Source organism: Corvus cornix, chromosome 2 (genome assembly GCF_000738735.6).
Source record: "Corvus cornix cornix isolate S_Up_H32 chromosome 2, ASM73873v5, whole genome shotgun sequence".
Classification (NCBI taxonomy): Eukaryota; Metazoa; Chordata; class Aves; order Passeriformes; family Corvidae; genus Corvus; species Corvus cornix.
The window spans coordinates 56395077-56420519 of record NC_046333.1 but is presented as its reverse complement, the minus strand read 5'-3'; the positions used below and the strand labels follow the sequence as shown (position 1 = coordinate 56420519).

Genomic DNA, 25443 nt, shown 5'->3' with positions numbered 1-25443 from the left:
GCTGTAAATGACTGTATTCTAAATCTAGAATAGAGTTGCTCACATGATTGGAGAAGGGGTTTATTTGTATTAGAGATACTTAATAACACAAAAGTTATCAGCCTGTTGTAACTGCAACTGCAGCTAGTTAGTGCCAATAATTTCTTTCTGGTCAAGTAAAATTCCATGTGTATCAAGCACATGGCACTGCTTTCTTTATACAGCCCAAAATTCCATGTCAGTCGAACTTTTATATAGGATGCTTGGCTGAAGAGAGAAAGCTTAGCACAGCTGCTCATAAGTCAGTGTGCCAGAGCTTTTTGAAATCATCGAATAGGATCTTTTTTAAAATGAACGTGATAATTCCATGCTAAATAATCTATTGTAACTGAAAACAGCATCGTAGCTTATTAAACTACCTTAAATACAGAATATCTGTATTTTAAGATGTGACCATTTTCAGGATTGACAAGATATCTTTGTTCTTTTATCTTCCTGTTTTTCTCTGGGAACTTTTGGTATTTACATTTATATTGTTGATGGTCATCTATGAGATTTCTTCAGTGACAGGAGATGCTGTGAAGCATAAACTCATACGGATTTCTCTTATTTATTCAGGTTATTGTGTCAATGAGTGTAGCATTTGCCAAACAGACTGAATTGTCAGGAATTGCTAGACAGAAGGTAGAAGAAGCACCAACACAGATTGTACATCAAGAGGGAATACATTTTGAAATTAAGAAGCAGCACAGTGAAGAAGAGGTTGACAGCCTTTTTAGAAAAGCAACAGGAAAAGGCAGTAAGCATGAAGAAGAATTGAAATCACTTTGCAAGGAACTCAGTGAAGAGACTGGAGAGATCAACTCACTTGGAGAACAGCTTCATTCTAACAGCAGCCCTGATTGTATATTAGGACAGACCACACATACATCAGTGATTTCTGAAGAACTTTTTTCCCATAGCAAAGGTCTTACAGCAGAAGGAACACCGGTAAGTGTTAAAAAAACCAGCAAAGAAAAAATGAGGATGAAAATTCCATTTAAATATTTCCTTTTCCCTTTCAAAGGGTTGACATCTTCAGACCTAAATTATCTACCCTTCTTTCCTGTGTGCTATGCCTGTGGAAGGGCATATGACACCAACTGTATTGCAGACAATAAATTATTTAAAGTCTTTTTGTAAGCTAGGTTATATTTTAGTGTTTATACAAAGAACAGATTAAAAATAGTGCTTAAACAGTTTGAGTCTCTTGTGATAAAGGATATCAGCTGAACACAAAAATTATTAAAGTGATGTAGAGCATATGGTTAGCATTTCATAAACATGGGGTAGGGCCTAGCTGGAATAAATAAGGTAAAAGGGAGTCATAAAAAGCATAAAAGTCAATACTGTTGAGAGTTATTAGAAAAAAATTGTCTTTTTAAATGAAAAATAATCCTAAGCCTGGACCTTCCAAAGAAGCAGGCAACACGATAATGCTTTCATGACAGATACTTTAATTTATGAAAGCATTTTTTAAAATGTATATAAGTATTTCCTAGGAACAGTTGTTGAACATAAAATGCTAAAATTGTTGCACTGTTTCAGCGCTCTGGTGAGATGGCGGCCACAGACACAGAAATGTCCAGTCAGCTGCTGTTGTACGAGGAGCGTTTGGAGGACATGCGGCAGGAGCTCGTGCGCCAGTACCAGGAGCATCAACAGGCAACTGAGCTACTGAGACAGGGGCACATGCAGCAAATGGAGCGTCAGAAAGAAAATCAGGATCAGCTCTTAGCAGAGCTGGAGAGTCTTAAAGTGCAATTAGCTGAGGTAATACAGAATTCAACCAGTGAGTTAATACTGGTTAACAAAGGGACATCACCAGGCAGATTCATTTATTTATGCATTTATATCTATTTAGAGAGAGAGAGAGACATGCACATATTTACTCTGTGCATGCCTACACAGTTGTGCACACACACATATCTGTTTGTACATGCAAACACATATATGCATATATTTATGGAAGACATATTTCTTTAATCAAAGCTCAGACAGTGATGGATCGATTTGGACTTCTGTAAATGTGGAACAAATCTGCAGTGCTGCACAGCAGCCAGAAGAGAGTGAGTGTGCATGCACTGTTAATCATGCTGCCTCACAGATACATGGCCCTATGCAGGATGCAGGCTAGCAGCCATTTACATCAATGAAGCCACCAGCCATGGCTAGAAATACTATAAAATTCTTTGTTTTTCACCATTCGGACTTGAACAGTATCAGTGGCTTCCTGCAACAATGTGGTTTGGCATTTTGGGGTTTTTTTCCCCAGTTCCAGGAGATAAGTCCTTACCAACTTTCAGAATGAAACAAAATCTGTGGGGTTTGGTGGGAAACATCCATGTTTCTTTGCCTTTTCAAACTTAACTTGCTGTCACTCTGTATCTCTTCAAAGCCTGCAGTAGATGTGCTAATGAAACTCATTAGTGTATCTTAATGAATAATACTTCAAAAATAGTGTCATTTATAGATGTATCTTTCAAGGATTCTTTCCACTAAAAGACAAAGTAAACAGAATTCAGAAGAATATGTCTTGCTCTAATTTAATTTCAACCATGTAACATTATCGAAATGCGCATGAAGGTAGTAATCAGTGAATTCTAAAATTCTTTGCTTTCACTGTGGTGTGGAGCTTCAGACCTTTTCCAAACCTGGTTCTGCTCTGTTTAAGTTTGGGCTTGAGGAACTCTGGAATCTAGAAAGCCAGTCACTTGTACCTTAGGAATCCTTTGCAGCAACATCAGGTGTCTCTCCTAGCAGCTTTAAAGGTGTAACAGAATCATTTATCCTGAAAATCTTTCCTTTTGATATATGCATACTTTCTCCTCTTACTTTTTTTTTTTTCAGTTTGTAACTGCATCTTTGTCAGGGTTGCAAATTCCTGAAACTGATAAAAATCATTAAGTAGAACTTAGGCTGCTGGGATTTTTCCAGTTTTTAATGCCAAGTATGTATGTTCATAAGAACTGGGTAGGAATGTATGCGTTGTGTTTAAGCCATGAACACTTCTAGCTCTTCTAAAAGAGAATGTGTGTGGACTTTTTATAAAAATAAGTTATTTTCATCTTTTTTCTTGTGCAAAACATGTTATAGCATGTAATATTCAGAAATTCCCTCCAGCTTGCATTGTGACCGTTGTGTTTGCTAAAGAGCATAGAAATGGTATGAAAATCTTAAGGAAGGTTTAAGTATTTTTTCACTGTAGTCCATTCTAGTAAGTGTTTGTAATGATTTAAAGAGATGGACTGAAATTTCATTGTTCAAGGTCTGTAACAAATTAGAAGTGACAGGATTTCCTTTACTCAGAAGCTTAAAAAACTGTGTGAGCCTCTATAACACTTCTTTCTCAGCGTGTCTCAATGGAGAATGACAGCCTCGTTGCAGAGAGAGAGAGGATGCTTTTAGAAGAACTGGAATCATTGAAACAACATTCCGTACCCGGAAAAGAGAGGCTGTTTTGTGAGTTACAAAACAACAGCACACAGACAGAGGTAAATATGGACTTTGACTTTCCGGGCAACCGTGGCATGTAAAACCAGCAGAAGTTTCCTTTTCACTGTTACTCTTTCTATGTAATATATTTTTCTAACATATGTTGGGTATTGCTGGAAGAGAGCAGCTTTAAGAGTCAAGAGGTGATAGTGGCAAACATAGCCTTTTTACTTAAGGTAAGCAGAAGCTGGTTGAACAGCTTGAAGGTGGGGATTATTACTACAGCTATTTCCTTAGGTAAACTCACTTTTTCATATTGCTATAGCAACACAAACAGAAAATACAACAACTGCTTAATCAGTGTAACAAAGTTCTTTCTAATTGGTCCTGCCTTGGATTTCCTGGTTTGGTCTTGTTAATATTTTTTTCCACACAGTTAGAGTATTACTTGATTTGTAATTTGGTGCAGAAGTATTAAAAAGAAATGACAACTAATTTAGGTTTTAAATTTCATATTCTACTGTATATAAGAAGAATATGTTGATTCTGACATGACAGGATTCCTGTCCTTTTTGTTTTCTCTCCCTCTGCCAAAACTTACTCAGAATGAAAATGAAAACCAAAATGATGTGAGAGAGCAGATCTTTGAGCATGAAGATGGGGGAAGAAAGCCTGATGAAACACCTTCAGCTCTTCTTTCTAAAGAAAGGTGCTTAGAACTGTTAAGAAAATATTTTTCTTAAATTTTGATAATCATGTTCTTGCTGTTATAGTAATAATATTTATAAGCTTTATTTTGACTGATGATAATGTGCATCTTTTGTTCTAGAAAACCATATTTCTAAGTTTATGTACTTTAGGGTAAACTGTGTCTTGTTTTTTATAAAGCCTAACCGTGTAATGGCATAGAGGATGAGACAAATCTTATCCTATCTTACTATATATTTTGTATTACACACATTGAATCATAAACATTATTTATACACATATATTTATATACATATTGTGTGTACATATGTGAATTAGGTTTATATTGTTACTAATGTTTTATTTTATAATCCCATTTGACTATTCTGTAACTTTTTTGATCTGTGTAGAGGAAGAATTTTCTTAACAGTCATTTTGAGAAAAGATTGATTTTGTAATGAACACCAGGCAAAAGCAGACCTCTACTTTAAAAGAATAACTAGATAAAATGCCAGGATAGAAGTAGAAATATTGATAAATACTTTGATTTTTTACATATTTTGTACAAAGAACTGACTTTTAACACAACTGTGTATTTAGTATTTATATGATGTGGGATTTAGCCTTAAAAAAGAAGTCTTAATTTTGTTATTTCGATTGCAAATCTTTTCTGGTTGCAAGGGTGTATAAGGGATAAAACCCACTTGGAAATCACGGAAAAATGAGAGGATTGATTAGTTTCTGTCCTGCAGGCATGTTTTTCAGAAGGCTAATGAAAAACTCATGAAGATTCTTTTAGAAGTTGTGAAGACAACTGTAGCAATGGAGGAGACAATTGGTCAGCATGTTCTTGGATTACTGGATCGGTCTGGGAAAGTCCAGCCTTCCAAACAAGGTGGATGGGACACTGAGGCAGAGGAGTCAGTGAAACCCTGCATCCGTGTGGGTTATGAAAAAGGTACTGATTGTATGGTTTTATATTTCATAAGAAGTATCATTTGCATACTTTAATGACATATTTAAATGCTCTTAGTTTTGACATTTTAAATTAAACTTTTTTTTAGGAAAAAGCCCCCACAACCTATTTTTCATTTGAATGCATATGACATATCTGCTTAAGAGACAACATTTCAGGAGTTTTCTGGGTCATGCCCCACACCAGTTACAACTCACATCTAGGGTCCTGTTGCAAAGTCTGCAGCACAATAGAAAAGTGATTGAGAAGTAGGGGGAAAAAAAAGTTTCTGTTGAAGGAGGCAAAGAGAATGAAACATAGCTCCATGGCATCTTGCAGCACTTACACCCTCCACTGTATGTATGGGGAATGGGAGCTAGTGTCAAGGGCTGTATCTCCAGCAGTGCACTGAAGGTACATAGGTATGTTGCTGGTCACTGAGGGCAGCTGGCGTGGGACAAGCCTATATATATGCTTGTGGACTTCATTAGCTTCCTAAAGAGGTGTTTGTGTGCAAATTACGTTTTGGACACAGTTCCAAGAACTTCTTAACTGCCAACACTTGCCCATCAGCTGTTTCCAGGAGTGCTAGTTGGCACAAGACTAAAGGAGCATTTTGATGTTGTAGTTAGCTGCATACCAGTGTCTAAGAACTCTACTGGGCTCTGTTTATTTTCTTGTGACTGCACTAGGATAGTGTTCATTTCTCTTTTGGGCAAGAGTAGGTGCTCAATTGTATTGCCATTTAGGTACCACTGAGGTTTTGCACATGCATCCTGGGTCTTGTGGGGAACTAATGAACAACAGATCAATTCAGCCTGAAACTCATTATACATCTGGATTTGGCTGGAATTTTAACTACTATGAATGAGAAAAAGAACTGGAAGTCAAATACTACATTTCAGTATTAAGAAAGTGTCTATTACACGATAGTAATACAACTGGTAAACAAAGGTGAACTTTGCCTCTTTCTTTCAAAATGTAGATTATTGCATATTGTTGATTCCCTCTGGCTTTAAATATAGGTCACGTTAAGCCTCGGGGCAGGTTAGGAAAGGCTGTATGAATTTGTAGCACAGAGACATCTTTTTCAGTTGATCACTCAAAATGTTATGGGCAATGAAATATATAAAGCTGTAGTCGAAAAATTTTTGAATTTTTCAAGTTAACAGCACTTTTATTCTTGTACTGCTGTTTCATTAAAAAAAAGTAACTTTTGTTTTCTACACATCTCACTGTATTTAGTTGTGAGAAAAACTATCTTTTGAAACTTTTGAAGCCTTGCCTTTTTCCTTAAATAGCAGATTGGATAATTAAGCTTCTGGCCTTAGTTTTTGATGCATTCAGTTTTGCCTGCTCTTGCACATCAGTGTGTATTCTTGTATTTGTCACTAATTATTGTCATTAACAATTCTTAATATGGATTACTTGCACTACATATATTTAGCAAAACGCAGTTCCTGGCTTTCATAATGCTACTGTCTAAACACACAACATGCCCTGTAATTGGAATGATTTGCTAATTTCTTGCAAAGTCTTGTGATGGAAGAGTACTCTCTTCAGATAGAAGAAAGCTCTATTCCATTCTGCCAGTGACAAGGTTTGACTGTTTGAACTCTTGTGTTTGCTGTTTTAGCGTGTTTTGAAGAGGTATGTCAGGTTTCACTATTCTGTAACAAAGCAGTGTGTTTGTTCTTGTAATGCCCCTCCTTGGTACAGAGCAGCATTCAAACTGTCCACCTACCAGTTTTTCATTCCAGTATCCTTTTTGCATGCTTCCTTACATTCAGAATAACAATGAAGGAAGGAGTAAACAAAGTAAAAAGTGAAAATTAAAGAAGGGCCAGCCTTACAGTAGCTATAATGGCTGAATGTATGGTTTGTAATGTATCTGGAGTTGTATTCACAGTTCTCCTTTTTTGCTTTCCAAATGGTACAGCAGCATCCTTTCTGCCACTGGGGTCATGGCGCCATAATAGTACTATTTCATCAGCTAAAGTATTTGATTTTTCTTCAAATGGAATTAGATGACAAATTCTGTGTTTTCAGCAGTAGAACTCTTTATTCATTTCCTATACTAACACTAAATGGCTTGAGAGGAAAAATTTTGAAATTTTTCCTCATTGTTTTATGGAAAAAATAGGCGGACACGGCTTTTTTTTTTTAAAACTGTGCATGTTATTTTATTTTCTAATACCTAGCCAAACAGATCTTCTTTTTTAATTAGTTAGGAAATCAGTAGGAGTAAATTTATACCAATAAAAATCTAATAATAAAGTAGTAAAATCAGATGTTTATTGAAGTGAATTCTTTCTGACCATCTGAACATTTACTGACAAACAAAACTCAGCTTACTATTTTTGCTGAGTTTCAGCATTTTAAAAGCTGAATCATTAAGGTCATAACTGCACCTGATTTATACAGCGCATCAGGGTTTAACTAGGTTATCTGAAAGCACAGCATTTTATTTCTAGAAGAGTAAGTAAAGTTCAAATTTCAGTCATAAAGCATATCATTGGTAGTGAATGGCATTTGTGCACAGTAATCTGCTGACTTTACTTGGGTAGAGGGACTGCAGTAATGCAGGTTGCTCTGGAAAAGCCTGGGAGATTATGGCATTCTTTGAATATTAAACCCTCTTGCCTACTTTCTGAGCTCCTTATTTCTGAGCAGTGTACCAGGAAAAAGGTAATAAATAGCTAAACACTGCACTGCCACAAAACTGATTTTTTGTTTTCAACTTGTAACCCCCCTCACCTTAATTCTTTAGTGGAATCCCAGGAGTAAACTGAGATACTGGCTCTACATGATGCAGAATATGTATTGCTTCATAAATGTCAGTTGGCAGTTCATAAAAAGCTTCTGTATCTGAAACTTCTGAGCAAGCACTGTATAATTAAGCACTTTTCTTAAGATTTAGTGCGCCATGATGTCTGACGTGCTGAACTGCATGCTCCATAGCACAGGAGGCAACACAAACATTTGTTTCTTTGGTTGATTCTTTTTTCATTACAAGGACAGAATTTACACAAAGAGATGATAGTTTTACGTAGGCCAGTTATATTCTATTTATTATTTTGTATTGACTGAAAAACAAAATTGCAGGACAGAGAAATTTTGTTTAGTTCTGTGGGGGTGGGAGATTGAACGACATTATAAGGATAAACAAATGGGGATTAGAAATTCAGTTGCCACGGGTGATTAATGAGACTGGACAATATTTCTTTTTCTTGCTTCCACCACTGAAATTCTTGTGGAAAGATGCTGTACCAAGATGCTATACTAAGACCATTTTGAGGGGAAGAAGATACAGAGACTTTCACTGTGCGGTTAGGAAGGCATTTAATGTGAATTTGTGTTCTTAAGTTCCACTTTGTAGAAATTATAGGATGGATGTCTACATTTATCATTTGGGTTACCAGCCCCATGGTGTAGTCAGAATTATTACAAGTTCTTTGTGCATTTGATACTTACTGGTTTTCCTTTGTTATCTTTGAGACTAGTAAAGTTTCCATGTGCCAGATTATATTTTCAGGGACAGCTCACTTTTTCTTTCCTCATTTCTTATAATTATGTTTCAGGTAAATTATGATGTTTTGTTCTGAGATATTTCATATAACAAAATGAAGTTTTAATGTTGATTTGTTTTGTATTTATCCAGAAGAAATGGAAGTGAATTACAAAAGAATTGTCATAAAATACCAGGAGTTTTAAGTCTTATGAGTTCCTGGAGGCCAATTGGTGCTGTACTGGTCACTAGCAAGAAGAAATAATAATATTCGAGATATTATTAATGTAAGAAACATATTCCGGACCTGGCTTTTAAAAATTACATTCTGAGCTGCGATCACTGTTTCTAAGTTTTTCTCCAGATGTTTCCAGACAGCCAGTTCAGATGATTTTGCAACCAACTGCACATTTCTGCAGTCATTTTGTATAATCTTTATTTTTGTATTTTACACACAATCATCATTGCACAATTCAGATGTACCTCTCGAGCAAATAATTTACTGAAATAGAAGGGTGACAGGACATGAATTATGGGTTAAATGTGAGAAGGAAAACAGGAACATTGCAGAGATAATTTGTACTCCATCAGGAAAGAATTAGATTGTGCAATAACTAATATGTCATTGTTTTATCTTGTTTATAGCTGTGCTACTGTACTGTGGGCTTTTATTTTGTGAGATCTCTGAAGCTAAGCAGGGTCTTACCTGGTCAGTTCTTAAGATGGGTGGCCTCCAAAGAGCATCAGGTGCTGCAGTAAGTGTGTCGGTGGCTCAGTAGGGAATACATTTTCCTTCAACTCAGTCTTTAACCAATACTTTGGCACAGCATTTGGAAATACTTATGCTGCTCGATGTCCATCTCAAATGAAGGTCCTTTCTACTCTGAGGATATTAAAGCTTCTGCATCACTATTGATATTTTGAAACACCCAAACCCAGCCCAAATTTGGGTGGTAAGAAGTCAAAATGCTATTGAATAAAAAATGTAAATTATTAATTTTGCAGCCTTCCTTATACGGCGGGGGGATGGAATATTAGGGTGTTGTGGGGAAGTTTTTATGGTCTATAAACCTGCTGCAAATATTTAGTGTGCTGGCAGAAAATAACTGCTAGCCACTGCTAGGGTGATTCCACTAGAGGATTTTATAACTTATGTTCCAAAGTGCAGTACTCAAAAGTGCTTTGAAATCCTGTGTAGATGAAAGGTGCCATGTGAATGTATATTCTATTCATCTGGTTATTCGTTCCATTCATGCATATAGTGTGCTTCTGTTTTTTCCCTTTGGAGTGTGAAAACAGTTTGTAACATTATATCCCACATATCTAAAAGGAGATATGAAACAGTAGTAATACAACTAGAAGAAAAAAATTACTAAATGCATCTGCATTTGAAATCTTAGCAGTTTTAAGAGAAAAGTAAACGAAGTGAAACCTTCCTGAATTAAAATCACTATAGATTAGTTTGTTGTGTATGGGTCATATATATGGCTGCAGATATTATTGTCAGAATACTTGCAGGTAGGAATGTATGTTAAGTACACCAGGTGGTTAATCATGTAGCAACTTGTTAAAAAAAAAGCTAAAGGCAAACCTCAAAACTAGAATTTGACTTGCTTGCTAGGTTCAAACAACATCAACAAGAGTGCTCATATTGTTATATGCCTGCCAGTATTATTTGCCTACCTGGTTAGGAGGCAAAACCAACAAGACCTAACTACATTTTTAAAGTCAGTTTGTGAGATTGACCTGTTACAATTTCGATTCGATTTCTGTAGCTAAACAAACTGTTCTAGTTCAACAGTCACAATATGTGGAGTAACGAGGAACTCGAATTCAAAGATAACCCAGTGTTGCAACTTCATTACTAAACAGGCATTGACTGTTCTTAATTCATTTAGTCATACTGCTGTTCCTGAAAAATAAGATATTTTTGAGAAAATCCTAAGCAAAAACATCTAATTGTTGAAAAAAAGCACTATATAAAAAGATTTATTTTATTTTAAATATGTTCCAGAAATATACTTCATTTAAATAAACTGTCATTTAAAAAAAATCTCCACAGTAGCATTTATTTCTGACATTTCAAATCTATCAGTCTAAGGACATAACATTTCTTTATTTTAAAAGACTTTATCAACAATAGTTTCTACTGTCACGATGTACCCACTGTATTGTTTTTTCATACTGAAAGTGTGATTTTAAAACATCTCAAGACTTTCCTTTCACTTGCACTGCTTAAACACAGCCTTGAATTCTAAATATGGCAAATTTGCTGTTTTCTAGATGAATTGCTATCAGTCTAGGCAAAGCTTGTGTGTCTGACTTTTCAGAAAGAATGGATAATGTCCTTAAATGGAATCAGACCTCAAGAAGATTGAGAAGCGGGCAAGTGCCAGCTGGCCCAGCAGCAGGGAGAGTTGCAGTGCTGCTGCACTGTATTTGATTTGTTCAGCTACCCATCTTAGTATATTTTCAGTTCACTAATAACCATGCTGAATATTGTTGTTCTGTATTCTGGTCTGTTTGTCCTAAGAATTGCATGCATGCCTTTCCTTTTACTCACTTGAGTTTGATTCACTGACTTGAACAGTTTTGTGTTAATGCACAGTAACGTAATTGGGTGTTGGTGAAACAGGGACTGACAGTCTGTTTCTGGTTTTGTTTGGGGTTTTTTAACTGATTTGTATTTTAAAGACAATCTTGCAAGTATTACTGCAAGTTATTCTAAGTACTAAGGGTTACTGGTCATAAGAAAGGTTTGAAGATGAGTGTCAGAGCCCCTAAGCATACTGAAAGTATGTTTAAAATATTGTCTGTTAATATCTCCTTTTCTCTTGCACTTCTGCTTCTTTTTAATTAATACACTGTTTATCTTGTTTGTGTGAGTTTTAGTATGCAATATTTCCCTTTCTGTTTTTGTGACTATGATGAATATTTTAATCATTTTCTGATTTGTCTTTCTTACTGTAACTCAGTTGTACAGTTTTTCATGTTTGCAATTGCTAAGAGTCTGTGTGAAATGGTAACTATTTTTTTTCCCAGAGTCCTGTTCCTCATATCATGGTATTAGTATGGGAGATGATGATATTAACGTGTGGTCAGGAGCAGCATGTGAAGGACTGCTGAGCCAACATCTTGCAGAAAGTGGAATGGAAATAGATCCTGAAAATGAAGAGCTCATTCTGAATATTAGTTCTCGACTGCAGGCAGCTGTTGAGAAGCTTCTGGAAGCTATCAATGAAACTTCAAATCAGGTGGGGTTATTTAATAGAGAAGCATTTTACATTTTGTGTCTCAGTTGGGCTTTATTTTTCTTGTGATTGTGTTTTCATAAGCCTAAAACCCATAGGGCTCATTTTGACAGGTGAGACAATGCTTCAGGTGCCTCCCCCCCAAAAAAGACTGCTCCAACATGACTTTACTGATGAATTTAGTTTCCTATTAGAAATCTACTTTCGTCTGTAGAGGAAGCCTGAATTTGGGCATTCTTATCAATCTAGGGCAGTCATGGCTCATACGGATCACCTGCATTCTGCTACAATCCAGAGATGAGACAGGAGGTGTCAGAGCACATAGAGCTGGCCGTTGTGAAGAGGGAGGAATAAGGGGAACTGTGCCTAGTTCTCTTGACAAACATTTTAGTCGATTGACTGGCCAAAAAGGTGGAGCTCTCCTGCTGTCTCTTCCAACTATGGTTTAAACCTAGCCAGCTAAGCACATATCCAACTTGCTATCAGAAAAGGAGTCTGTGCTCTAGCATTTATGTGAGGTATGGGATTCAGGAATAGTATCCAAAAAAGGGGCAGTTTGCTATCAGGGTACTTTGTGTTGGTGGGATGCTGGTTGCTGCCTGGAGTACTTCCTTGTTAACTGGAATGGGAACTATATACCTAGCTCAGTTCAAATCACACTGTGTTTATCATGTGCTTTACTTTTAGACTGTGTACATCTCAATTCAAAGGTATCAAAGTATTTTCCTTCATAGCTTTGTAGCTGAGACTTTGCCAATACCAGCAACAGAGTTATGTCTCAAATACATAGACACTTTTTTTTTCATTAATATCATTTATGCAAAGATGGATTTATCTCTGGTGATCATATATGTTTGGCTTTTTTTTTCTTAGGTTAATAAAAAATTCATCTGTTTACACATTTTCACACAGTGTAAATATTGACATCTCTCTGGCTGTTCTGTAGAGAAACTTTGCAAGCATTCAGGCTTGTTTCCTTTGCAGTGTCTGGTGTGTGCTTACTGGATTATATACACTTCTTGTATATACCACGGATATATAGGTGACTTGAAAATAATTTTTAAATATTCAGAAACTGAATACTTTATTTTTTCCTAGTCTGCAAAATTTTATAATCTAAAACTGGTTACATACAGAAAAGATTTTAACCTTTCCTCTGATCAGTTGTGTTGTGCATAGAGGCATGTACCCATTTTTTCAAATAGACTTAAAAGAGTAAGAGAAACCTGGCAAAATCTTCAAAGTAACTGTATGAGACCTGTCTGAACACACACTTTCAGGCCCAAAGTGCAGTTTGAAACTTAAGGCAAGGCATACAGTGGGTGTATTAACTCAAATTCCACCTGCTGGTGTTATGTATAGGTAAATAAAAACTGGGCCACACCCCTGAACTCTTTCAGTTGGGAGATACTAGAAGGAAGCCTTTAAGCTAGCAGAGTTTGAGAAAGCTCTTCCTGTTGAACTAACTCCAGAAACAAGGATGAATGCAAATAATGACATACCTGTATTTTTCTTTCATTTGCCGTAGTGGAGTTGGAAAATTTTTAGTTTCAGTTTTGTTAGCTTGCTTGTCTGCTGCAGCGATCCTGTGTGGGTAGAAGAAAATTGTGCTTCCTTGCCTTGGAAATTATTTGCCAGTTGCTGTTGGGAGATGTCTGTTGCTTTTTCACGTGAAACTTCTCTAAGAAGGATTTTTTAGGAGTGACCATACGAAGTTTTCCTGTACCTCTGTTTGGGATTAATCCACCCCTGAATTACTCAGCTTGAAAAGTGATCTGAGGCTTCCTACTGATTCGGAGTAGGTTTGTCACCGACTGTGCTGGTATGTGTTAAATGCACGTGTTCTGTTACAAATTCCTGTCAGAAATTTCTAAAGCCAGCCCAGCTAGTGCAAAATACCCACGGGACGGTTGAGAAGACAGCAAGAGCAATATTTTCTGGAATGGATTCTTACCGCACCTACTGGGCGTCTAATCTGTTCAGTGGTTTGTGGACTGAAGGCCAAGAAGAAGATACATATGAGGTTGAATCTCGTGTGCCTTTACCATATCCTTTTCCTTTCACCGAACATTTGGATGAGAATAATTCTGTAGTTGTAAATACTTCAATTTTTCACTTCAGCCACAAAAAAAACGGGCACATTTTAAAAGTTGTCTCTAAAATCTCCTTGCCTACACCTCCCTATTCAGTAAGTATACAAGTTTTTAAAAGAAATTAAGCTTAAATAGAAAAGAATGCAATGAAAAATGATATAAAATTGTCTCTACTGTTAAAATTATTATGTACTGCTGATAGGCCCTTTTCCTAGTCACTTTTCAGTGGGCACTGAAAAAGCCTCAGTTATACAATTGATCATTTCTAACACAAGAAATTTAACAATGACAGAAATATGTTAAATTCCAGATATTTGAGATCTCCTTTTAAAGCACTTCAGTGTTACTTACTCCATTTCATTTTTCTCACTGAGAATAATTCACGCTGGGGGAGAGACTGCAGTCAAAGTTGCTCCTTTTTAGCTTTGGTGCACTAACTAGTAACAGTAACTAGCATAAGCTGGAGAATTGCTTCCAGTGATCCCGTGGAGAAACTGTTGATCTTAAAAAATCATGTTTGTGTTTGTACTTCTTTTTTGTTTTGCCCTGTGATATTTTTAACAATACTTCGAGTTGTTATTACTGAAAAAAGCTGGAGAGTAATTTTTATTCTGAGTTTTAACTGGAATATTTCATGCATTTCAGGAAGCCACTTTTACGGTTGTCTCTGTACAGTGAATCTATCATATGTTTCCCTTTTATCTGAGATAGGTCTTTCATTAAACACTTGAAAATACAAGGCTACAGTCAGGGTGCTCAGTGATTTTTAAAAATATCTCAAATCAGTGTAGATAGTTGCAGTATTTAGACCTTTCTTTAACCCCTGGCAGAATAAATAAATAACATGAACATGTTAGTGATGTCTATCTAAAAAGGAATGCTGTAGAAAAGAAATTGAGTATTTAAATTCAGTCTATAAAAGAGAATGTATTGATTATTCAGACCTTCTTTTCAAAGTGGATAATTTTGTGTGCACTATTCTATTTAATGTTCCTTAACCCATTTTTCTGAGCTTTTAAAGCAAACTCCTCATATTCACGATCTTAGTGGGACTTCGTGTGAAAGCTTTTTTTTTTTTTTTGAGAGATGGAATATTTTATAGAAACTGTAGGTGTTGTTCTCTTTCAAATATCTGCCAATAACCAGAATATTAAAAAGTAAAAAAAAAACAACCAAGAAACCAAAGGAGCAGAAGATGTGTTATTTCATTTTCTGACATTGTTCTTATTCAAAATAAATTGTCTTATTTTGAATACAAGCTACACAAAGAACTCATGCAGAGTTCAGCTCTAACAATTTGTGTTTGTGTCCCTCAGAGAGGTGGCTGTAGACTATAAATGTTAATAGTTGAGAGGTAAAGATTTTAGTAATTGATTTCAGTTTGATGTTATCTTAAATGGACATTTTGTGTAATCAAAACTTCTAAAAATGTTTTGTCTTTATGCACTATTTTACTTTTATAATTCTAATTTATTTAGTTTTGAATTTATCATTTTGGGTATGTCTAAACTGTAAATATGCAGTTCTATGTGACATGGTTTTCCAGTACTCCAGGATACTGGCACAGTGAGACTGTTCTGCATCTGTATTAAACATTAACATGTTAAATATTAACCCACCAGAGAAGGGGAGAAGAATTTTAAAAATCCTTAGTAATTCTGGTAGGTTGACACTGTTGGAAGAAGCACTGCTTTACTCCCTTGTTGGTTAAAATGTGCAATACTATGAAAATTCACATTTTCCTGGTGTTCTCATCTATCTTTATGTTAAGGAGAAAAAGAGGAGAAGCACTACTTGAGTCAATTCATAATAAGGCTTCTGCCAGTTTTATACAATGTTTTTAAGCCATTGTAAGTGTATGGGGGGTGGTAACTTACCCATATTTAGTGCAAAACGTTGTCTAAACAAAGGTGAATCTAGTGTAAGCTCATAAATCAGGAATTACCGGAACAAAGACACGGATTTAGCCAGGTGGCTCATGGAGTTCACTATGCTGACAAAGACTGTTTGCTTAGACTTTTGTAAGTCAGTCTTCATCTTGAACTCTGCAAATGAGTGTTCAATAAAGATTTTATCAAATGTTATCAAATATCAAATATCAAATGTCTAGTGAAGTTATGTGAGACTTCCCATCACTCTGTGAAGCAACTGTTAATTAAATAGGAATGATAGAATAGGTGTTTATCTAATTTCTGTAATTTTTTTTTCCTGTGATAGCTTGAACATGCTAAAATTACTCAGACAGAACTCATGCGAGAGTCCTTCAAGAAGCAACAAGAGGCCACAGAATTTATCAGGTATCAGGAAGAGCTACAAGAACGTCTTAATGAGGAAACCAAAGCCAGAGAGCAGTTGGCTTTGGAACTTAGTAAAGCTGAAGGTGAGTAGCTTTTTTTACAAGTTGTTGGACTTTGCATCTACTTACTTATTAATTGGTAAAGAAATTGTAAATTTTATCCATTTCTTTGCAAGTTTTAGAATGTTATCAGCCTTCTGGATAGTTATGGACATGATGACCTCTGGAGGTCCCTACCAACATCAACCACACTGTAATTCTGTTTTCCAGTTTTGACAATATTAAAAATAATGACAGTATTAAAAATAATAGGTTGTATGTGTGCTTGGATCCTCAAAATTAATTTATTCCATTATAACATGTTTGTTTGTGCAGGCAAGCTTAAATGTTAACAACTTAAAATCATAAACAGTTGAGGCTGGAAGGCACCTCTGGAGATCAACTATTCCAGCCCCTTGCTCAAAGCAAGATCAGGTAGAGCAGCTTGCCTAAGGCTGTGTTCAGTCAAGTTTTGAATGTCCACCGTCTCTCTGAGTGGCCATTCCAGTGTTTGACCACTGGAGCACGTTCCAGTGTTCTACCAGTGTCAATGAGGGGAAAGGAAAAACACCCCAAACTTATTTTCACATGTTGAAGTGCAGTTTCCCATATTTCAGTTTGTGCCTGCTGCCTCATGACCTTGACACAGAGCCTTTACTCTGAATGTGATGATATGGTGGTGATATGTTTCAGTTTGTGCTGTTTGAAGTGATCTTTTAAAAAGTGTATTTTCAACTGCATTAAGGAAGCGATTAAAAATTGTTGGGTCTTACAAATCTAATAATCTATTCTGATATCAGGAAAATATGTTCAAATCTGACAGACACTGTTTGTTCTCTTGTTTTGATAGCTCAATGTTTTGTAGCCACCCAACATGTCTATCATTGTCTGTGATTAGCATCTGGAAAAGATGCAAAAAACACCTGCTCTGTAGGTAGGATCTCTGTAGTAGTAAGCAGAAAGGTATTTTTGATAGTCTTGAAGCTCAGCAGACTTCTCTGTTGCAAAGTGGGAGCATAGAGTGAAGTTTGATAGCCAAATGTTACTCCTGGAGAATGCTACCCTGCCAGGCTCCCACTTCTTTTTACACAGACAGATAATCCATCATGATTTCACATGCTATTAATAGCTGGGACACACATAAGCTGAAAAGCAGTGCAGGTTTCTAAGCCATGTATGTGTCTAAAATGTGGTGTGAGGGACACTTGGTCGCCTGTCAGTTCATACAGCATAGATGTTGTGTGTCAGCAGCAGCAGTACTGGCTACAACATTTCAGTAGCTTTAGCAAAACCAGAAAGGATGAAAATTTATTTCAGAAGGAATAGATTCAAATCTAAAATAGGCATTACTACTTTTTTTTTTTACCCAAGATTAAATTAAGAGTGAAAAAAATTGTTTGGAACACATCTAAACATGCAAAAATATGAAGAACTCTTCCACAAGATATAAATGACCTAAGAATTTATATTCTGACACGGATGGACTTAGAAAAACTTTTAGTATTGAAGAATTTCAGAATGTAGGCAGCTGCTTTTTTTGGAGGATAGTATTTTGTCTTGATAGAAATTTTATTCACAAATCTTCAATAATAAAGTAAAAATGCCTAATATATTAGGACGCAATGGCTGTATTGATTTGGTTCATGAACAGTTCTAGAATATAAGAGACAGAATTAGATGTTAGTTTTAGCCTTTGATAAATATATTGCACAGTTGTAAGTTAGGTGCATTTGAAATTAATGCACTTCTAAATGACTGGCACCTTTTTTTGTTGATGTTGGTATAATGAAACAAAGATGTCATAGAAGGCTTTTGATTTCATTTCTGCCCATTGAAGTGAGTTGTGAGCACACTCTGACAAAGAAATCTACATTCTTTTATTAAATTTCTTAGGTAGGTATGCAGAACAATGTCTTAGTTCATTATACATCTGATGGTACTCTGTCTTCTCTTGAGATAAAATTTGTCATTTGTGATCATTTCTTTCTTATCACAAAAACTGCTGTAGCTGAGACATTTTCAAACCTCTTGTGTTTTAGTGGTGTCAGATACAACTTATCTGATATGATAGAAAAGCTAATGCAAATTTGTTCACTGAACTCTGAAAATTTTCATTACATCTCAAAAAAAAGTTGGCAGAAGTAAATACCACGATGTGTGATTTTAACAGACTTCATTGTTCATAACTTTTTTGTGGGAATGTGCATTCCATTTAACCTGGGAATGCCCTCTCAACTTCAAATCTGTTAAGTACTCATTGTGGACAGTATCTGATATGGTGGGAATAACCACTGGAGTTTGTACTGTCTCAAGGTTTTGAAATGTTATAAATGATGTTACTCGTTCAGTATTTTCTGTTTCAATATCCAGTCCTATATGTCTGTGTTCTCTGTGAATTCAAATATGGAAAAAAAGATGGGTCTACATTGTTAACAAATGGAAATATCTTTAGCTTTTCTACATTCTCAAGATAGGGTAAAATCCATTTTAATACTGATTCAGGACTAGATATGTAGTGATTTATACTGAATTTATTTAAATTTCTTATTTCTCCTGTGTTTATTACATATGTATTTTTCCTTGGCTTTGGAGTTCCTGTTTGCTCCAGAGGTTTTGTGCAGAGTAAAAATTAAGAGCTGTATTTGGTGTTCTGCTGTCTTTGCTATAATTTGTTTATCATGAAAGGATAGCAAGGACAGGAGTAAAAATTGTCAAGTGTTGAGCAAACAACATACATGTGCATGCATGTCAGAATACAGGTAGTGACTTCAACAAGAAAAAAATTGGTTTTGATTGTCTATTAAATCTGCCTCCGAACTGGTGTTTTACAGGCCTCATTGATGGTTATGCAGATGAGAAAACGTTTCTGGAAAAACAACTCCAGGAAAAAATAGATGTAATTGACCATCTTGAGCAAGAGCTGCTGTGTACAGGTAACAAATTGCAGGAGTTAGAGGCTGAACAGCAGCAGGTGCAGGAAGAAAAGGAATTACTCTCCAGACAGAAGGACGCCATGAGAGCAGAGGCGGGGCCAGTAGAGCAGCGTATGTATTCATCACGATCTTTCTATGAGATTTTCTTACACTTCCAAATAAAATAATAACTAGTCTTGGCAAAGGCTTCTCCCCATTGCCTGTGTGATCATTAATAAAAATGTGATAGGGCCAAATGTGGTATTTTCACACCTGTTGCCTAATGTTGGCATGATAACTTTTCTTGATTTTTAAACAAGAAATGACTGAATTTTTACAAGTGTTGAGAAATTACAGTTGTTCTTTAAGCCAGAGAAAGCTTTATCTCCGAAGATCTTCTTTTATTTAGATTATCACTGGAGATGGAATAGCAACAATGGATATAAATTCTGTCTAAATACTTTCCAAACAGAAAGATGGACTAGGAAGCATACCCACCAGAACGTGATTGCACTACGTGTGATGGCTGTATTTATTGTAGGCAAGGAAGATAAACTTTTCTAATAAATTCCTCTTTCAGGGAAGAATAGCACAGAAGTTGCATGATAAAGAAAGGCTTTTACCTACCAGTAATGAAAGCTTTCAGTCCTGATGGTGAAAATTTCAGATATATACCGTGTCAATGTAATCTAACTAACTGCTTACTCAAAAAAAGCATTTACCCTCATGAAGTAAATATGTCTTTTAATTCTTCCTTAAACTAATAACTGAAATTAATGTTTCATGTTTGAGAGGGGAAGAAAATTAGAACACTAGTATTTTAAGAAGTACTGATCTTTCAAGGATTGCAGTGCTTACATTGTAAATAGCAGGATGAAGTTACCATTTTATTTAATTTCCAGAAGTTTATTCCAGTTTATAATGTTGCTATTTTTATGGATTGCACATCTTGTGTATTTGCCATTTCCTGCAGTTTTCTGTAACAACAAAATTGTAAGAACAACCTGCTGCTTCCTACTCTGTAGTAAAGAAGATCCTTGTCTGTGATTCCACTTTAGTTATTTTTGGTATGGTTTAGGCTTCTAAATATTCTATAAGTATGTGTAGGCACTTATATCATGCATACCAGAATAACTTGTCACATTCCCTAAGTTATCTCAACAACTTTGTCATTAAATGCCACATCTATCTTTGGCTTCATTTTCTCTTACATTGTTGCACCACAAGAAAACTGTAGCTGGCATGTGAATTACTTTGCTTCTTTTTTTTGTTTTCTCTCTCTCTATTCTCCTAGGCCTAGTAGATGCTGCAATCGATGCAGCTTCCCAAGCAGGTGTGTTTGTATGTTGCATGGCCAATCTGTAACTGGGTGGAAGACTTACACGTACTGACATTGTTAATCAGGATTATTGGGCTTTTGGCTTACTGACGTTACTTGTATTTCTTACTGGCCTGCAGCTTTGATGTTGTATTTCATACTCAGTTCAACGTTTTGCTAACAACATTTCTTTTGATTTCTAAACATAAGCAAATTCATCAATAACCATCATCTTATTCACCTATGAATTGCAGTTACTTAGATGGTATTGGAGAGATATTTTTGTAGTCTTTTATCGCTTTTTATTTCCAAATACAGCTAAGTCATTCACTGTGATAATTAAAGTTTTTATTATATTGATACATAGTGGTTACCTAGAAATGAGAATTGGTTAAATACGATGTAAGATGATGGTGCCTGAAGGATCTTTCTTCTCTAGTGAAAGTAAATTTTATTGTTTCTGTTAAAATATCAATCCTGATTTTAAGATTCTCCAAAAGTAAGTGCACTTAGCTGTTTGGGTTTTACCTCAAGGGGTTCGTACGTTTAGTTAATAGGTACTTCAGTGGGCTGTGGCTTAAGAGTCTTGGAGTGGTTTGGGGCTTTCCTATATATGTGCTTGCTGGCTTTTTTGTGATGACTCAAAATTGGGCATTCATGCAGTCACTGATTTTGCAAGCTCCAGTTGCAGGTCAGTAATTTTCCTTTCTGTCTGCCCAGCAGTCTCTCAGTATTTCCCCTGAATTATTTGTATGTATCACATTAAATAATGAAATCTGGGAGTGGATTGATTTTACTGGCAATGGGGATGAGAAGAGGGTTGGGTTTTCTGTGCATCATTGTTAACTCCTGTGCTGACTCTAGCTGTGGTTTCACCCCATGCATTTCCTTTTCTTTTCAATTGTACGATGGCCTCTTAATTGATATGAAACTTAAACGGGGAAGTGATCTGATACAACTTCAGTAACAGTCCTTTGAAGACTAACTAAAGGATAGTAATTTTAATATGAATTTCCTTCAGTCATTATCCTGATAATTTCTCAGAAGAAAATATATTTTCAAAGAAAGAAAAATAGTAAAAACCCAAGCCGGTTCACATCCTTCTGTAGATTACAGCATGGATGCCTTGGGGAGTGATTTTGCTTTATAACATTGCTTACTATTCATACCTAAAAGTAGTGATGCTTTTATTATACTCAGAATTACTGGAGGAAACAGAAAAGCTAATGAAGGAAAAAATTGAAGTACAACGTCAAGCTGAAAAAGAGTATGATGACCTTCAGAAGCAAGTTAAAGTCTTGGAAATAGACTTGGAAGAGCAAGTCAATCGTTTCATAGAGCTAGAACAAGAGAAAAATGCAGAACTAATGGACTTAAGGCAGCAAAACCAGGCCTTGGAGAAACAACTTGAGAAAACAAGAAAATTTCTAGATGTAAGTATGGTAAAAGGCAGATTTTATGAAGGTGGGTTGGTAGCACTGGTGCTGAGGTTTGATTCAAGGGGAAATGCTAATTATTTGCAGATTTTGAGCAAACATAGGCAGGTGGTAGCAAATATAGGCAGTGCTGTAGGTTCTAGCCCAAGAATTTAATAACATTTTAAAAGTTGAAAACTAATTGGAGGTGCTTACTTAGGACAGCTCTGTATTTCAAGCAATTTATAATTATTTTTTTCTGATTGCTCTTCATCAGTATTAACACAGAGTTCATTTCTATTTTGAATTTCTGTTTATTCTACGTTTATCAAAGACAAACATTAGGAATGAAATCATTAAATATTTGCTTACTGTCATTTGTGTAGTATATCTGGAACAGAAGAAACAAACTTGTCATTTTTGTGAAATATTACTTGATGTGTCTCTGCTATGCTAATTTTTTTATTAAAAAATATGAGATTTATTGCCCCAAATGATAAAGATGTTAATGGTAGCTGCAATAGGTTCTGCTGCCTTAAAAATACTCACATACTGTTACCAGGCTCACATTAATGCAAGTAAGAAGTAATAAGATACTTAACTTGGATTGGGTTTAAATAAAATGGTGTATCCACATAATTTCCTAACTTTCAGGAGCAAGCAATTGACCGAGAGCATGAGAGAGATGTATTCCAGCAAGAGATACAGAAGCTGGAGCAACAGCTTAAGGTTCCACAAAGGAGTCAGCCTGTCAATGAACATCAAACCAGAGAGGTAACACATTTTATTACTTATATTCAATGAACATAAATGGCAAGTTGACAGCTGTTAAGTTATTATAGTGAAGCTATTTTATGGTGTACCTACTCTGCATCCATTTGCAAACCAGGAAAGTAAATCCCCTGAGACTGAAGGTGTTGTAGGAAAGTGGTGAACTGTGTTTTGGGGATTTTTTTAGGCTGTTTAGTTTTAGTAGCAGACGTACAGAAACTTCTTAACTTTCAATAAGGCTCTCTCCTATAACTTAACTTAGAAAATCCGCTGTTCTCAAAAGTTTGTGGAAGCATTCAAGACTGTTTTAACAATTTTACATGTTCTTATGTAGTTTTTTGACATCCTGTTTATAGCACAGGTACACCACTGAGGGAATTGAGTTGCTGAGGTGTAACACCTGAGATGTTGCAGCACTCTCTGTGTACACCTGAACCTCCCCAGTGAATGTCTGCTGGCACTGGAACAAATGTAGTGACTCTAGAACAGCAGCTCAGGGGACTCACAGAAAACTGTTAGACTCAGGAAAATCAAGAAGTGGCAGCAGTGTAAATGCTTTTATAGTGTAAATGCTATTATAGTGCTTTTGCAGATTTTGTTTGATGAACTGTTAGTCAATTAAATAACATTTTATTTTTTGTGGGTTTTCTTGTGTGCTGCTTTTTGATCAAGGTTGATACTTTTGCATTATTTTCCTGCTCGATTTTCAGTATTAAAATGCCCTCTATTAGGTTAGACTGTTGTTTTCAAATCAAAGGTCTTACTGGAGTACTTCAGTTGCTGTTAATTCAGTTCTTAAATATTAGCAGTATTTAGTATTCTGTATTATATAAAACAGCGGAAGGTGTCCCTGCCTGTGGCAGGTGTGTTGGAACTAGGTGATCTTTAAGGTCCCTTCCAACCCAAAGCATTCTATGATTCTAGGATATAGTTTAGGACCACAGACAGTAATAGGATGTAACTGCTATATGCGAGATGTGGGTGTCAAAGTACTTAATAATTTAGAATTTCCAGGTTTAGAACTGTGTTTCATTGGGTTTCTAAATATATTTTAGTGCAAAGGTTTGTGAAAGATGACGTTCAGTTAGTACTATGGGATATGGTTGTCATCAGCCTCTGTGAACAATGAATTGTCTGGAATTAGCTGTGTACGTGTTAAACAAAACATATACAGAAATTCTGCATCTATCTCCTTCTGTTGCCAAGAGTGTGCACATTCCTCTCCTGCTTAGGTATTACACAGATGGAGGTGGCTCCAGCACAATTAATTTTCCTGAATCCAGGATGTTCATTTTGGGTTCATTTTGTGACGTGTTTGTTTATTATTTGTGTCATGGATAGCATATGAATTCCTGATTAAAATTCTCACATTGAAAAAAAATTCTCCCAAGAAAAGTTCAAATTTGATAGCACAATAAAAATTGTCCTATTTGCTCAGAATCTATATGTAAAAATCACCCTGATTTATATGTACATATACACATATGTGTATACTCTTAAATTGGCAGATACGCTACAATGGAAATTTAAAGCATGCTGTGAAATGAAAGACAGCTTTAACTGTGATTAAAATTTTGAGATTTATGTTTGATATTTTTACATTAGAATTTTTTAGTAAGTGGAAAGACAGCAAGATAATGTCTGCAAGCACCACAGATGTAGCAGCTGATTTACATATGGGTGATGTTAAATGTGATATGCTAGAAGTTATTAACAGGATTTTCAATAATGTATTACGTTTACATTTATCTTATCAAGTGTGGCACATATAGTATATTTTGATGTCACAGTGTTCCTTGAAATACTTTGTAAATATGCATATTTTCATTATTTATCATGCTTTTGAGAGCGCTGTTCTATTTTTTGTAGTTGCACATTTTTTAAAATCCTCTTCTGCTTTGAGGGAATGCCATAAGCATTTTCAGTTGATAATTTGTTTCTTACTGTTGTTTCAGCTTTGTCAACTTATTCCGGGGAGGGTCTTCGTAGAGTCTGCTCTAGACTTGATTTTTATTTTTCCATTTCTCTCTCAGGACTTTTCTGAGGTCACTTCAGACTGTGATGTTACTCATGGATGGATAACGTCAATAATACCATCCAGTCAGCTTTATGTTCTGGTCCTCTTCTCTCCTATCTCTTGAAATGCTTTGAGTCTTCTACCTTTTGGCTACATCGTAACTTCCTAATTGTAAATACTGAAATCAGTTTCTGGAGTGGGACAAATATTACTTTCCCTGTCTCTTGCTCAATTACTCAGGTCTTAACTCTGTACATCATACTATGGATTTGTTATGCGTCTTTCTTATCTTTAATTTCAATTAATAATTTCTGAAATGTAGCTAGAAATTGATAGATATTACTATGTCTGCTACTTCAGTTAATCTTTTAATATGTTATTGCTGAGATACATACATCTGACCTGCTGAGATTCAGAATGTTTTATTTGGATGTTTTGTCCCCCATAGAAAGTGAAATTACTACATCCGTGACATCTGTTTGGTCCCATTTAAGGAACACAGCAAGAAAACAAAGCTTCCTGTCTTTTGTCATTTAAGTATAGCTATTCTCTTCAATGTTAAAGACCCAGTGAGTTTTAGGATATTTCTGTATGTCACAAATCAGCTCCTTCTTTTGAATAATTTTGTCACAGATTTTTAGAGCTATGATTTTCCTCAGAGGCAAATAGCATCTTGACCATAGGGTCAAGACATTCCATCCACAGACGTTAAAGGCATCATTTTAGTG

At 35.7% G+C, this 25443-nt stretch overlaps 1 protein-coding gene across 8 annotated transcripts in view; it reads left to right on the top strand.

Moving 5' to 3' along the window:
- AKAP9 (A-kinase anchoring protein 9) overlaps positions 1 to 25443 on the top strand; it is a 105590-nt gene that overhangs the window by 55458 nt on the left and 24689 nt on the right. For 6 of the 8 annotated variants that reach the window (XM_039549296.1, XM_039549301.1, XM_039549299.1 and 3 more), the window contains 11 exons: positions 598 to 969; positions 1567 to 1791; positions 3372 to 3512; positions 4059 to 4162; positions 4893 to 5098; positions 11646 to 11857; positions 16165 to 16327; positions 19114 to 19326; positions 20489 to 20527; positions 21713 to 21945; positions 22582 to 22701. In XM_039549296.1, the coding sequence (XP_039405230.1) occupies positions 598 to 969; positions 1567 to 1791; positions 3372 to 3512; positions 4059 to 4162; positions 4893 to 5098; positions 11646 to 11857; positions 16165 to 16327; positions 19114 to 19326; positions 20489 to 20527; positions 21713 to 21945; positions 22582 to 22701 (2028 nt within the window). Of the gene's footprint in view, positions 1 to 597; positions 970 to 1566; positions 1792 to 3371; positions 3513 to 4058; positions 4163 to 4892; positions 5099 to 11645; positions 11858 to 11889; positions 14043 to 16164; positions 16328 to 19113; positions 19327 to 20488; positions 20528 to 21712; positions 21946 to 22581; positions 22702 to 25443 lie in introns of those variants that run through there. The other 2 variants (XM_039549297.1, XM_039549303.1) reach the window with 2 other exon arrangements.